This window comes from Sitophilus oryzae, unplaced genomic scaffold (assembly GCF_002938485.1).
Source record: "Sitophilus oryzae breed Bouriz unplaced genomic scaffold, Soryzae_2.0 scaffold_1241_pilon_pilon, whole genome shotgun sequence".
In the NCBI taxonomy this organism is placed as follows: Eukaryota; Metazoa; Arthropoda; class Insecta; order Coleoptera; family Curculionidae; genus Sitophilus; species Sitophilus oryzae.
Window position 1 is genome coordinate 1,327,344 of NW_022145884.1, and position 14,019 is coordinate 1,341,362.

At 34.8% G+C, this 14,019-nt stretch overlaps 1 protein-coding gene across 1 annotated transcript in view; it reads right to left on the minus strand.

Annotated features, from left to right (window-relative positions):
* Positions 1 to 14,019, minus strand: part of LOC115874192 (hemicentin-1) — a 418,393-nt gene that overhangs the window by 223,135 nt on the left and 181,239 nt on the right. The window contains exon 5 of the mRNA XM_030889291.1: positions 6,789 to 6,995. Coding sequence (XP_030745151.1) covers positions 6,789 to 6,995 — 207 coding nt within the window. The remainder of the gene's footprint in view (positions 1 to 6,788; positions 6,996 to 14,019) is intronic.

The following is a 14,019-nucleotide window of genomic DNA, read 5'->3' on the forward strand; positions in this document are numbered from 1 at the left end:
GCTGATTGAATTGGAGCCAGAAATGGCTCAAAACGAAATAAGTAAATTACCAACAGATATTCAGACTGAGGCGACAAACGCTGTTGCGAACAAAGCAAGCTATAAAAATATACTCCTTCGGAAATTCCCGCCAATAAAATCTAAATAACACCCTAAAATACGAAGAGAAAGTCACGACGAAAGTATGATTCCCAGAAGAAAATGTGGCTGCAAAATGGTCACGTACATCACGTACCATCCGGGACAACTGACCATTTTGCGGGTGTAAACATAAAGAGTCTAACTCAGTCTCTCGACGAGAAGGGTAGTACCGCCGGCACCCGCGACCGTACCCTGTTACGGTTCAGTTTTCACGCGCCAGTGAATTAAACAGATAAGTTTCTGCACCAAGAAACTAGTAAAAATACAAAGTAAAAGACAGTCTCTCACCGACCGGGGTAACCTTTATATACAACTAAAAATACAAAGTCCAAGTTAGTCTCTTTCACGCGCCAATGAACAAAAATTACAAAGTTTCTGCACCAAGAAACAAGGAAAAATACGTCAGTTATTTTACGTGTTATACGCAAGTTTACGTTTCTGCTCCAAGAAATTCTAATATTTCCAAACCAGGAAAGTTATATTATTCAGTAAACGCGGAAGTTTAGTGCTAGGTAACTACTTTTTCCAAAATCAGCATTTGTCAGTAGCATTAAGCTAGATTTAGTTTTTTTCCTAGACAATAAGCTTCCGAACAGTGAACCGTGAGTGCGACAAAGTGTGTAAACCGATCAAAAGTGTGTGAAATCGACCAAAAAAGTTTATAGCGCAGTATAATATAACCCCTAGGTATTATACTGTGGTCAGCTCTACCTTTTCACCGCCAATACAAATGCAGAAGTGAGGTAACGAATTTTGAACATTTATGACAGGGTTTAATGACAATTTAACGAGAGTGACTTTGGAACCTTTACATGCAAATTTTCTTTATCAAGTTTTAGTTCTATTATATTTTCGATTTTATATTTTCAAAGATCTTGTAACAGATAGTATAAATTTTTGTCTAGCACAAAGAGTATGAATGAGAGAGTGTAAGGATTTAGTATAGTAGGAAATTGTGTTATTCTTTTTATTGAATTAAATATTGTTTGCTATTATAGTTCTACATTTATTTTTTATTCAAATATCCAACCAGTATCCTTGACAATACAGTATATACTAAACTAGGTAGTATACGTAGTACTACCTGCTTGTCTTACAAGCTAATACTAGGATCACAGATCCTAGTATGTCTGTACGGCAGGAATGACAAATCCTGCTCCGCACAAACGCCATATCCAAACTACTTCCATTTAAATCCCGAATAACTTAACAAAAGGAATAGATAGACGTATAAGGAAAATTGAAAAAAACTGTTGCATGTGCCTACAAATTTGTACGGACTCGCACTTGTCTTTTTTTTCATTAACCATCGATTAAAAAACAATTATCCCGCAATTCTGTTTTGCAATTCTACGACACAGCGCCCCACTTATTCGCCGCAGTGGCCGTTGCGCTTGAAACGTATCGCCTTGTTGTGACCAGGCCAGCAAGTTTTCTCTGCAGATTAAACTTTCAAAGTTGTTAATGGTTGCAACGGCGAAGCTGCAACACTACAATTCGAGTTCCGTCGCCTTGCAACTACGAAGATAATTTATTAGCGAGAGCGTTATTTGTCAGCCGGACGTAATGGCTAATTGTTTACTTCGTAAGGGACGAAAAAAGGGTCGTTTCTTACGAGAGGACGCTAGTTAGGGTATTTATCAGTTTTTTCCTCTCTGTGCGGTATTACTTGTACTTTAAAGTAATTTGTATATAAATAACGTTTTTGTGTTTCGTTTACATTATTTGTTCATGATTATGTAGAGATGTTCCGAATTATAATTACATAATATAATGGATACCAAATAAACTTTTAGTTACGTCATCGAGGGCTCGACTATTATATTCATTGTTGCCAACCATGGATATATTCGACGACGTGCTGAATGGAACTTAAATTTTCCACTGGCGATTGAGGTGGTAGCTTTGTTTATCCAAAAAAAAATGTGAAGTTGTCACATTTATTTATTTATTACCTGACATTTTGGTTTGTTTCGATACTTTAGTTTTGTTTACGGACTTTCGGTTTAAGTGAATTGTGTTGCAATACAATAATCCCTATATGAACATAATATCTTCGGAAAATTATTAATACATTTTTCGATCATATATAAAACCGTTTAAAAAGATCGAAAACCTAATTTACAAAGACCCATCTGTCAAACTTCAACGTCGGTGTCAAACGATCAGCTGACAACAATTGAAACGTCAATCTGTAAATCGTAATATAAACAAGATGAAATTTAGAGAAAAATCAACTATAATCAGGTAAAATCAATTGATTACACACAGGAAAAATACATAATAAAAATCTTTAACCCCTATGTATATGGCAGACCCAACATTCCCACTTGTTGCGTTGAAAACAGACAAAAGATAATCACATCAAGTCTATGTTCAAGAATCCTCCGAAGAAATATGCCAAGAAAATTATCCTAACACAAGCATAAGTCTAAATAAAGAATTAGTAACCACTGTAGAAAGAAAGGTAGGTTTTAAACAGACAAATTGATATTTTATTAATGAGGTTTTATATTACAGTTATCGGAGGCAACTCCATCCCAAGAAATTGTTGTGGTAAAGAGATTTAATAGATAAGATATTATTAGAAGTTATATGTACAGTTAAGAAGTAAGCTAATTAAACGTTATTATTCAAGTTATTCAAGTAAGTTTAGTTTTATTCCTAAAAATAAGCAAAATAAGTAAAATAAGTTACGGTGAAATTTTAAACCGTAACAATACTTTAGTTTTGCATTACGGGCTTTCGGTTTAAGTGAATTGTGTTGTAATACTTTAAGCTTAAAATTTTTTACTAGCAGAGCTAGTAAACTATGAAACTAGCTACAAGCTACTTATGAAACATAATACACGTCTTCTATGCATCAAAATACCTTTTTTGATATAAAAAGAATTTTATTTATTTCAACCAGTACCTACAGTCCATACGGGTTTTACATTGAATATTTTTGAAGAAAAAAAACGGTACACCACTGACTTCTATTTAAAAAAAATTATCTTCAAAATCTCTATTCATTTCTAAACATTTTTATCTCTTGATTTTTTTTTGTCCGATGCATAGTTTTTGCTTAAAAAATCAGTTAATTTTAGGGTCAAATTAAATGGCTGAAAATCTGATGCGGTGACTGTGGAGATCATTTCTCCATTCGCTAGAAAGTAATTAAGAAATAAAATATTTTTTTTGTTAATATCAAAATATGTATTCTGATGCATGGAAGATATGTCTCAAATATAACATTAGAGATATTAAAAAAAAATGAAAATTTTACCACCCTGTATCTGAAAAGTTAAGATGTTTAGGACATATATTCATATGAAGTTTTTTTTCTTAGAATAGGTCTAAGAATCACCTCCTTAAATACCGTATAATCGAATAAAAACGGCGTCAGCGATGGCTATGAAATGACGATCAATGATATTTGCCATATAATTTTACATATAAAATGACAGCGATCTTCACTTCATAGCCATCGTTGACGCCGTTTTTATTCGATCATACGGTATTAGCATGTCATTAAGGAACATCCTAAAACAGCAGGAATAGATGGGATTTTTCCTGCCCTTCTAAAGAAAGGTGAGGAAATAGCTACACTCCATCTATTAAACATTACAAGAAGCAGCTTAGCGATGGGATATATACCAATCATCTGGAGAAGAGCGAAAGTCATCTTCATACCCAAAAAAGGCAAAACTGACTGGGCTAACCCAAAATCATTTAGGCCTATTAGTCTCACATCGTTCATATTAAAAACGATGGAGAAAGTAGTGGACAATCATATTAGAGTAAATCATCTACAGGTTAAACCACTGCACGATAGTCAGCATGCATATAGAGCGGGCAGATCCACAGAAACTGCTCTGTACCAGTTAACTGAGCTAATACAGGCAAGCCTGGATAGCAAAGAAACAGCACTTTGTGCCTTCTTGGACATTGCAGGGGCGTTTGACAATATACCTCACAAGGTAGTCAAGCGATCTCTTGAAACAAGAGGGGTGAACAGTACGATAATTCGCTGGTTTTGGGAAATGCTCCCAACACGAACAGTAGAGGCTGAGATAGGTACCAAAATTGTAATTGTTAAAACAACGCAAGGAACTCCACAAGGTGGAGTGACCTCCCCCCTACTATGGAGCTTGGTAGTGGATGAACTGGAAGAATTAACTCTAGCGGGAATACACTGCATAGGGTATGCAGATGACATAGTCATCATTGCACGGGGGAAACATGAAGGCACCCTGTGTGATATTATCCAAAGAGGACTCTGCATCGCTGAGAGATGGTGCAGGACTGTCGGGCTGAGTATCAACTCAGATAAAACCGCGGTAGTGCCATTCACCAGAAAGCGAAGTTTGAAAAACTTGAAAAGAATCCATCTAGATGGAAAGGAAATACTGCCATCACAGGAAGTGAAATATCTGGGAATAGCCCTGGATAGTAAACTTCTCTGGAACAGGCATATTAAGAATATTACCAGCAAAGCCACAGAGGCTCTCATGATATGCAGAAGACTGGCGGGAAATAGGTGGGGCTGCGCCCCTAAAATTTGCGCTGGATGTATACCATGATAGTAAGACCCATGATAGTAAGACCCATGAGACTGGCATGTATCTGCATCACAGGTGCCATGAGAACATGTCCAACAGCAGCAATGGAGGTCATTCTAGACCTAACACCACTGCACATTGTCGTCGGTAGCTATGCCAATGCGACAATGATTAGAATGGTCATTGACGGAAACAGTACTGGGAGAATTTTCAGGTCAGGGGCTTGGAACACCCCCAAAAAGAGAATTCCACTTCTCCAACTCCCAGTGGATGACATACCAAGAATTTACAAGTTTGAGAAACACTTCACTGTAGTATTGAGTAATAAAAAGGATTGGAAGAAAGAAACGCTTACTCAGCATATAAAAGACCATACCATCACGTGGTATACTGATGCTTCCAAAACCAAAGCAGGAACAGGGATAGGAGTATTTGGGCCGAAAACTAAATATTCCGAACCAATGGGCACCTACTCCAGTATCCTTCAGGCAGAAATTTGCGCTATCGAAAGATGCGTACAATTTATCTTAGATAGGAACTATCGAAAACAGGAAATAGCCATTTTATCCGATAGTCAAGCAGCACTAAATGCGATCAACTCAGTAACCATCAATTCGAAGTTGATCAAAGAATGCCTAGAGAAGCTTAACAAATTAGACAAAGAAAATAAAATTCCTCCTACTCGGGGTGCCTGCTCACCAAGGGATTGAAGGCAATGAAAAAGCAAATGATCTAGCTAGAAAAGGAGCGAACACTCCACTAACTGGACCAGAACCGTTCTGTTTTCCAAACGGGAATCAACTGAAAGCGGAACTGAAGAATCTGGAAGACTCCATCCGTAACTTGGAATGGGTGTCCTCCAACGGTCTAAAACGGTACAGCAACTTTCCTGCAATTGTTCCACAAGAATTAAAATATATAGTCCTAACTCCATCTGAATTATTCCCAACATCAAAAGGTCTAAAACAGGGTTATTACATGTCCTCAACTTTATTTAAATCTACGTATCAGAAGCGTTCTCAGATGGAAATACCCTTATTAATGACAACCTTTCTCTGTATACTCTGCATTATAGCAATGGCCCAAGACGAAGAAAACATAGAATACGTGACTAGAAAACTGATAAAAGCATACGAAAAATAGGGACTGGAGCTAAACATCAAGAAGACAAGATACATGTGTGTTGGTGGCGAGTTGGAAGACCTGATATTAAATAACAATAGGAAAATTGAAGCCTGCGAAGAATCTATGTATTTAGGGGTAAAAATCTCAAGCAAATGGAGATGCGAAAAGGAAATCGAAGAACGGATTAATAAAGACACAAAGGTGTTAGGAGCGCTAAACTCGGTGCTTTGGTCTAGAGACTCTCGGATCATAGAAAAAAAAATGATCTGGTGAAGATCAACCCGAATCTCCCATTAAGACAAAATTGGGAACGAGAGAATACGTGGAAAAATGAAGGTAGAGGTAACATTGTACAACATATACCAGAAAAACAACTGCAGTGGTACGGCCATCTACAGATAGTGGACAGCTACAGACAGACGTAAACGAAGCCGACCTATACTTTCCTGGAATCAAGGAATCGGCAGAGCCATGTCAGAAAGGAACTTACCAGGAGTACTACCAGGAGATTGCGACAATAGACGGAGGTGGCCCATGGAGACCGGAGGGCGACGAAGGACGCTGTAAAAACCGGATACACACACACTGGATCTTTTCTGGGTTTTCTTATTTGTAAATTTATTCTACTGCCTATTTTGCCATATTATTAAGATATTATGTATTTAAATAAGAACTAAAAACATTTCCAAAAATTCCAAATTTTCAAAATTCTTTATCGCGAAAAAAAACTCATAATCATATTTCTGAGGTCGAAATATACTATTTTTAAAATATTTGCACTCATATAAGACTCACCCATTTATGTGATTTTACACATATCTACTAAAGCCGATTTAAAGCAAGAGAAATACCATGGATTAAGAAGGACAAAATAAAGAGAAGGACTTCACGTCCCAGATAACACTACTTTCCGCTCTAAACAGTCCTTATGCAAATAAACGCCTAACCCCATCAGGGATTACTTTTAAAGACACTTACGGAACACCGTAATTGGCACTTCCCTGACGACGTTGCCGGCGATCTCCGAGGAGGAAGCCCGGCATTCCAGCCGGCCACCCCTGAGATTCCTGCTCACCGACTTGATTAGCAGCTGATTGACGGTGGTGTGGGCACCGCGGTTCGAGTCCACCACTTCGTCGAGGACGGTGTTGTTGTGCCACCACGTTAGGGATGGCGGCGGATGACCTGGAAATAAAATAATTTTTGTAAAGGTGGTAAAATATAATTAGACAAAAAACAAAGCGGGTTAGAATATGTATACACTTTGAAATTACAATACATTTATAACTAAAGAACGGCTGGACCGATTTTAATAATCCCTAATTTGTCGGAATCGTATCCGTCCCGAATAACATGATTACTACTAAAACATCGGAAAAATTTACGTAAAAATATACAGGGTGGCAAGGAGAACAACAGCTTGTATTGAAATGAAATTTTGTTAGCATATGTAAATGGACTTAGACTATTTTTTAAAAATATAGAGAGTTTTACAGGGTGTGCCCCAAAAAAATTTCACATCAAAGTTGTGTTTTTTTTGTATTGGAACACCCTATATAATTGATTTTCGGATTCTAGGAGAAAAAAAAAAGGTGAGTTTCATTTAGAGAAGTATATGTCTATAATGTCAGGTTTTTAATTATGTATTTTTTATAAATTTGATTTATATTATGATATTAATTATTTAAAAGTATTTTTTTCCTTTTGTCTAGGATATACTTCGAAGGAAATGTAAAATAAAATATAGATTAAAACTAAAAGAATTTCGGACTTCCATTGTCTTCTATTGGTGCGCCAGCCTGAGGAAGATGCTCTCTCTCTCTCTCTCTCTCTCTCTTGACGATTCCATATGTGAAAGTCTAGGACTACTCTAATAAGTGTCCTAACAAAAACAATCAATCAAACCAAGAAAAAGAGTGCATGTACCAGGTACCTTGCGAGTGTGATGAGTCGTATACTCGTATTGGAGAGACAAAACGTCCTCTACATGTACGATTGGACGAACATAAAAACATACGCAAAGAGGTGAAACAATGAAGTCAGGCATTGCAGATCATGTGTGGTCCAAACAACACAACATGAAATGATCGGAAACCCGGGTTGTCCACAAAAAAAACATTGGAAACAGCGCAAATTTAAAGAGATTGTATCCACTTCTAACAATAATAAGATTTTTAGCAATCCAAGAATGGAAATTTCAACAATATGATAATCATAAAACTCACAAAACGTTCCAATGCAGGTATTAGAATTTCATGCTTAGACCATTAATTATTAGGATCTAAATTAGTTCACACTTGATAACGGTCAGTGATACTTCGGACGGAAACGTTGTGCAAAATAAACAAAGACAATGGATGTCCGAAATTCTTTTAGTTTTAATACTAACTCATTGTTTAACTATTGTTTATTCAAAACAACGATAAAATATAGAGATCATATGATAAAGGTCAAATCGATTGGTCTCAATCACACATCTTTGTCAGAAATTGCCAAAAAAACTCCCACTTCACTTCACTGTTATGTGGTACGATATTACCGGGATAGCTATTCTACTGATAAAACAAATGACTTCGTAGAAACATCAACTTCACTTGGAACGGAAATTTCGTTATATGTTGTCTTTCTTTTTTTAAATATTTTGGAGTATAACTTGGCATTGGTTCACCAATATAAAAATTTTATATTGGTGGATCATCTAGACCATTTCAAATTAAAGAACATTGGTTTTTCAGAAAGGCAATTTTCGCAATCTAATATTTGTGAGCATTCATGAGACACAGGATTTTTTTTCAGCAAAAATTTTAATGAAAAAACTAATAGCGTCTAAACGAAAAATAAATGAGACACTATATAATATACAAGTTAGTAATATATGATTATCGCTTCTTTGATTTTATTTCTTTCCTTTAGAACACCACGTAACATAAATAAACATATCATAAGTAAAAACTAAAAGTAATCAAAAATAAATACAGAAAATTTAATCTTTTTGGTTTTACCTCCCTTGGTAATTGATATTTTGTAATTGTAATTTAAAATTTGAAGTGTGACTTATTGTAATGTTAATTCTACGGAACGTCAAGGGTTATAATAAATATATCTGCTAAAAACTAAAGTGCTTTCTGAATAGTTATATTTAGAGATTTTAAATAAGCTTTTTCTTTTTGTTTTTTGCTTATTACCACAGAAGGAAATATACATCCTGAAATATTAAGGAGTTTTGGATGGTTAGGCAATTTTTTATAACCAATAGAATGGCAGCAACAAGCTGGTTTTCGTTAGAATTCTATACAGCGTTGTTAATAGATAAAATAATAAAAATAACAAAGATTCACATGAATAACTTTGATTCATTATAATTCTTCTTAAAACATACACAAAATAAATAATTGGTTAACCAATTTTTTTAAGAAATGAATTAATAAATAAAATACAAAATTAAGTAAACCCATAAATAATTATGATGATATGAAAAATTCTGTAAATCTCGTAAACCACTTGTTTAATAAATTATCTCTGTAAATCATCTTTATTTACAATATACGTAGTATTTTGGCCGTAAATCTACAGAAAAAAATTACCAAAAAAAAACCACTCGGCACAACTGTAACATTATAACAAAGAAATGCTTAATCATGCACTGCATGCAATATTTTTTGCTCATCCTTCCCCTAATACAAAAGCGTGGCTTGGCTTGTGTATACAAAGAATTATTTTTACGTTCCGCCTTTACAAAGAATGTTCTTTCCATGGCTTAAATTATATATATTAACGACTCCAGATCATGCTAGGCCATATTTTATAACCTTGGGTTATTTACTTTGGATGTTGATAACAATAAGCGTATAATTAAAAAATATGAACATTATAGGATACTTAGACCTACTTTGAATGAAATATGCATAGCGTTCTGTAATACCGCATTTTTTAATTTCTACGTGTGATCTTATTATTAATGTGGTTGATTATACGGAGCGATCAACAATGTTTGAAACAGTTGACAATACTGCTACAAAGTTTACAGATATATTGTGTCCCCCTTTCTTAAGTTTGTGATAACTCATCATAAAGTCTCAGGGCTTTGACAATAGCCAGTATCTGAGACGGTTTTACAGAGATTAGTTCTCCATCTGAAATATCAGTAGTACCAAACGTCATAGCACGAATGATTGTCGTCTCGGGGCACCCAGTGATGAGGTGTTCTGGTGTTTCCTCATTTTCTCCATAGAATCTGCATTTGCCGTATTTATTAGCTTCAATCTACTGAGGTGTTCGTTGAGGAGACAGTGTCCTCTTATAGACCTAGTCCGAAGAGTGTCCGAAATCCGAAGAGTGTTACTTAAATCAAGGAAAATCTTTGAAAAATTTCTTCGAGTGTCTTAGACCGTTAAAGGATTCCTATTCCAGGTTGCTGATGGAGTCTTCGACGTTCTTGAGATCCGCTTTAAGAGTGCTCGCTCCTTTTCTATCTAGATCGTTTGCCTTTTTATTGCCTTCTATACCTTAGTGAGCTGGCACCCAGAGTAGGAGAACTTTATTTTCTTTGCCAATTTGTTCATCTTCTTTAGGCATTCCTTGACCAACTTCCAATTGATGGTTACTGAGTTGATCGCTTTTAAAGCTGCTCGACTATCGGATAAGATGGCAATTTCATGTTTCCGATATTTCCTGTCTAAGATAATATGTACACATCTTTCGATAGCGTAGATTTCTATCTGAAAAATGCTGGGGTAGTTGCTCATTGGTTCAGAGTATCATTTTCGACCAAAATACTCCTATCCCTGTTCCTGCTTTTGTTTTGGAAACATCAATTATGTTGTGTTCTTTTAACTGCTGAGCAAAAATGTTTCTATTCCGATTCGTTTTGTTGTTCAATACTATAGTGAGTTTTTCTCAAAGTTGTACATTCTTGGTGTGAAATTTTTGCGGAATTTTCCTTTTCAGGGCTCCTGAGTTGACAATGCTCCCAGTACTATTACCGTCAATTACCATTCTGTCAATTGTCGCATGGGCATAATATCCACCAATGAAAACGTGCAGTGGTGTTATGTCTATAGTGACCGCCATTGCTACTGTTAGGCAGGTTCTCATGGCTCTTTTGATGCAGATGCAATTATTAGTATTTATAAGTTTTTAGTAGATTGTAGAAATTTCTACACTTGGTTTGCTAAAGATGTTAATGTTGTTTGATAAAAAGCGGGATTCTTTAAATCTGTACCTTTTCTAATAAGCTTCTTTGAGATAATCCGAGTTTTCAACCACTTTATGTTGTTCTGCTTGGACCGCACATCATCTGTCATACCTTACCTTATTATTTTACCTATCTGTGTGTGTTTTGTATTCTCATTAAGTCGTACATTTAGAAAACGTTTCATCTCTCCGATATATGACTCACCGCATTCGCTCTCTTATTTCGATGTTTTCAGTCTTGTTTTTGTTAAGACGCTTCTTCGAATAATTCCAGACTTAGAAACACTTTTAATGTTATACTGCTTGGATATTCGCCAACTTCATTTACATTTATGTCATAATTCATCATTATCTGCCATTGGTTCGTTAGTTTTATAAAAATTTAGCCAGCCCACAAAAAAAAATCGAGGTATGACCTTTCGTCGAAATAAAAAATTGTATATTGCTTTATTAGGAGTGAAAATGGCTTTCCTTTAAACGTCTCAAAAGTATTAATTTTTGCGATGTGATATGACAATATAAATAAGTAATTTTAACGCCTAGGCATAAAAGTAAAGTACGTTTGCGCCTAAGCACAAAAGTACGAAAATATGTAATTCAACTGACATAAAATGTCAAATTCAACGAGTGTAACCATAGTTCCTCTATTTAGAGTACTTACAAGGTTTTACATTTAGATCCTTTTATATTATTTGCAAAGTTGAAATTGTTTAAAAAGTTATTTGTGACGTTAAAAAAAATAGCATGTTCTATTCGGAGTAAAAATGGCTTTTTGTACTTAGCCTGTAATGTCATACGTACAGCCTCGCCACAAAAAAAAATCATTTTTACTCATAATAAAACAATATACTATTTGTGGCGAGGCTATACGTTTTATATTGTTACAACACGCAGCGACAAAAAGTCACTTTTACTCCGAAAAGAACATGTTAAGCCCCATACTCACACTTCGCTACTTCACTTCGTTCCTTCCTCGCGTCCCTTCGTCCAAAAATCATATATTTACTATGGGAAAATGTCGATTTTATGCGACTGTGTGTTCCTTCCTCCTTCGTCAAAACGCTACTTCGTCCGTTTACTTCCTCGAAACGCTCCTTCCACGTAATTGTCGGTTTTTGGAGGAAGTAGCAAAGGAATTATCACGAACACAAAAAAATATTAAAATATATAAAATATATAAATCGATCTTGGATTTCATTCGTAGTTGATTTCTTGATTTGGCAGTACGTCTGTACAGGGTGTCCCATTTTCATGTGTTTTGCAGGGTTTCTCGTTTATGAGTCGAAATACAAAGATGCGGTTTTCACATTACGCTGTTACTTTTTTATGAAACTAAAGATGCTACATACAGATATGTCCTAGCTCTCTTACTTCCTAAAATACAGGGCGAATCTGAAATTATTGCATTTTTCGATCCCCTTTGTATCATAACTTATCGAAAAGGTGAAAACGGTCTCCCGTACAGTTTTTCACGTAGAATGCAGTGACGTAACTATTTCTTCGTTGGAATCTGTCTTTTTTTAATATGACTAAAACTTATATGTTTTTTTAAATACGATATTTTGTATATTATTTTATTTTCCTTGTTACGAGCTTTCTAAAATACTTATTTTCATAAACGGGGTAAAAATGCATTATTTAACATTATTACATAGTCGGCCGGTTTAAATTAGGTAATCAAAACAATCAACTAATTTATTCGACGTAAAATATTGGTTATTGGCATGTTATTTAAAAGCAGCACAAGTTCAGTTTCCGTGCAGTTTATCAAAGTATCACGATGCAAAGCAAAATTATCTGGTAAAATTAAGTTAAATAAAATAAGAGCCGTTTAGCAGTTTAGCAGTACCTAAATAAATAAATATAGAGTATATTACAATTTTCGAAAGCTCATAACAAGGCAAATAAAATAAAAAATAATATATCGAGTGTCCTGTTTAAAAAAGAACATAAGGTTGAGTCATTTTTCGAAATAGATAGCTCCCAACGAACAACCACTTTCGTCACTGCCATTCTACCTGAAAAACAAGATGACACGGCGGTGGGTAAGTACTCAATAGGTAGAACAAAACAAAAAATCAGGGTATCCGGTATATACCTGTACATTTAAATGAACAGTCTAATTTTATAAAAGGTATTTCCAACGACCGCATATTAAATACCCGATATAATACCAGTAATGTCAGGAATACGGGTATATCTACAATATTTCTTATATATATTGTAGATATTATATATTGGTATATTTCTATTCCCGGTATTATACCGGGTATTTACTATGCGGTCGTCGGAAACTCCTTTTATTAGAATTAGGATGTTCATCTAAATCTACAGGTATATACATATATACCCAGATTTTATTTATCTACAAATTAGGTACTTACCCACCGCCCATCACTGACCCTTTTCACCTTTTCGATACGTTATAAGATAATCGAGATACAAAGGTTATCGAAAAATGCAAAAATTTCTACTAATTAAAAAATAAAAAGTAAAAGAAATAAATAAGAAATAACTTTGAACTAAGAAGGCTAGGATAAATACATATTTATCCTAGCCTTCTTAGTTCAAAGTTATTTCTTATTTCTTATATCGCATATTTAGTTTCATAATAAGTAGAACAATGATGTGAAAACAGCATCTTTATATCTCTACTCATAAACCAGAAACCCCATAAAACACACACAAATGGGACATCCTGTACATCTAGCAATCGTCAGTCGAAATAAAAATATTTCACACACAATAGTCTACAAAATGGAAGAAAAAAAAAAACAATATTGTCTTCATATTTGTGAAAAAATGCATGTCCATATTTATGTAATCGTAGCGACAAAAATAAAAAAATAGAAATAATGTGCATGGTGCCTTTACAAAAATATCTGAAGAAATGGGGATTGACATCATTAACGTTTAATTAGTATGTCATATTTCATGGTTTCGATATAAATTACATAATTAACTTTACTTTATTGTTGACTCGCCTTGTACATTCATACTGATATACCTTGTACAT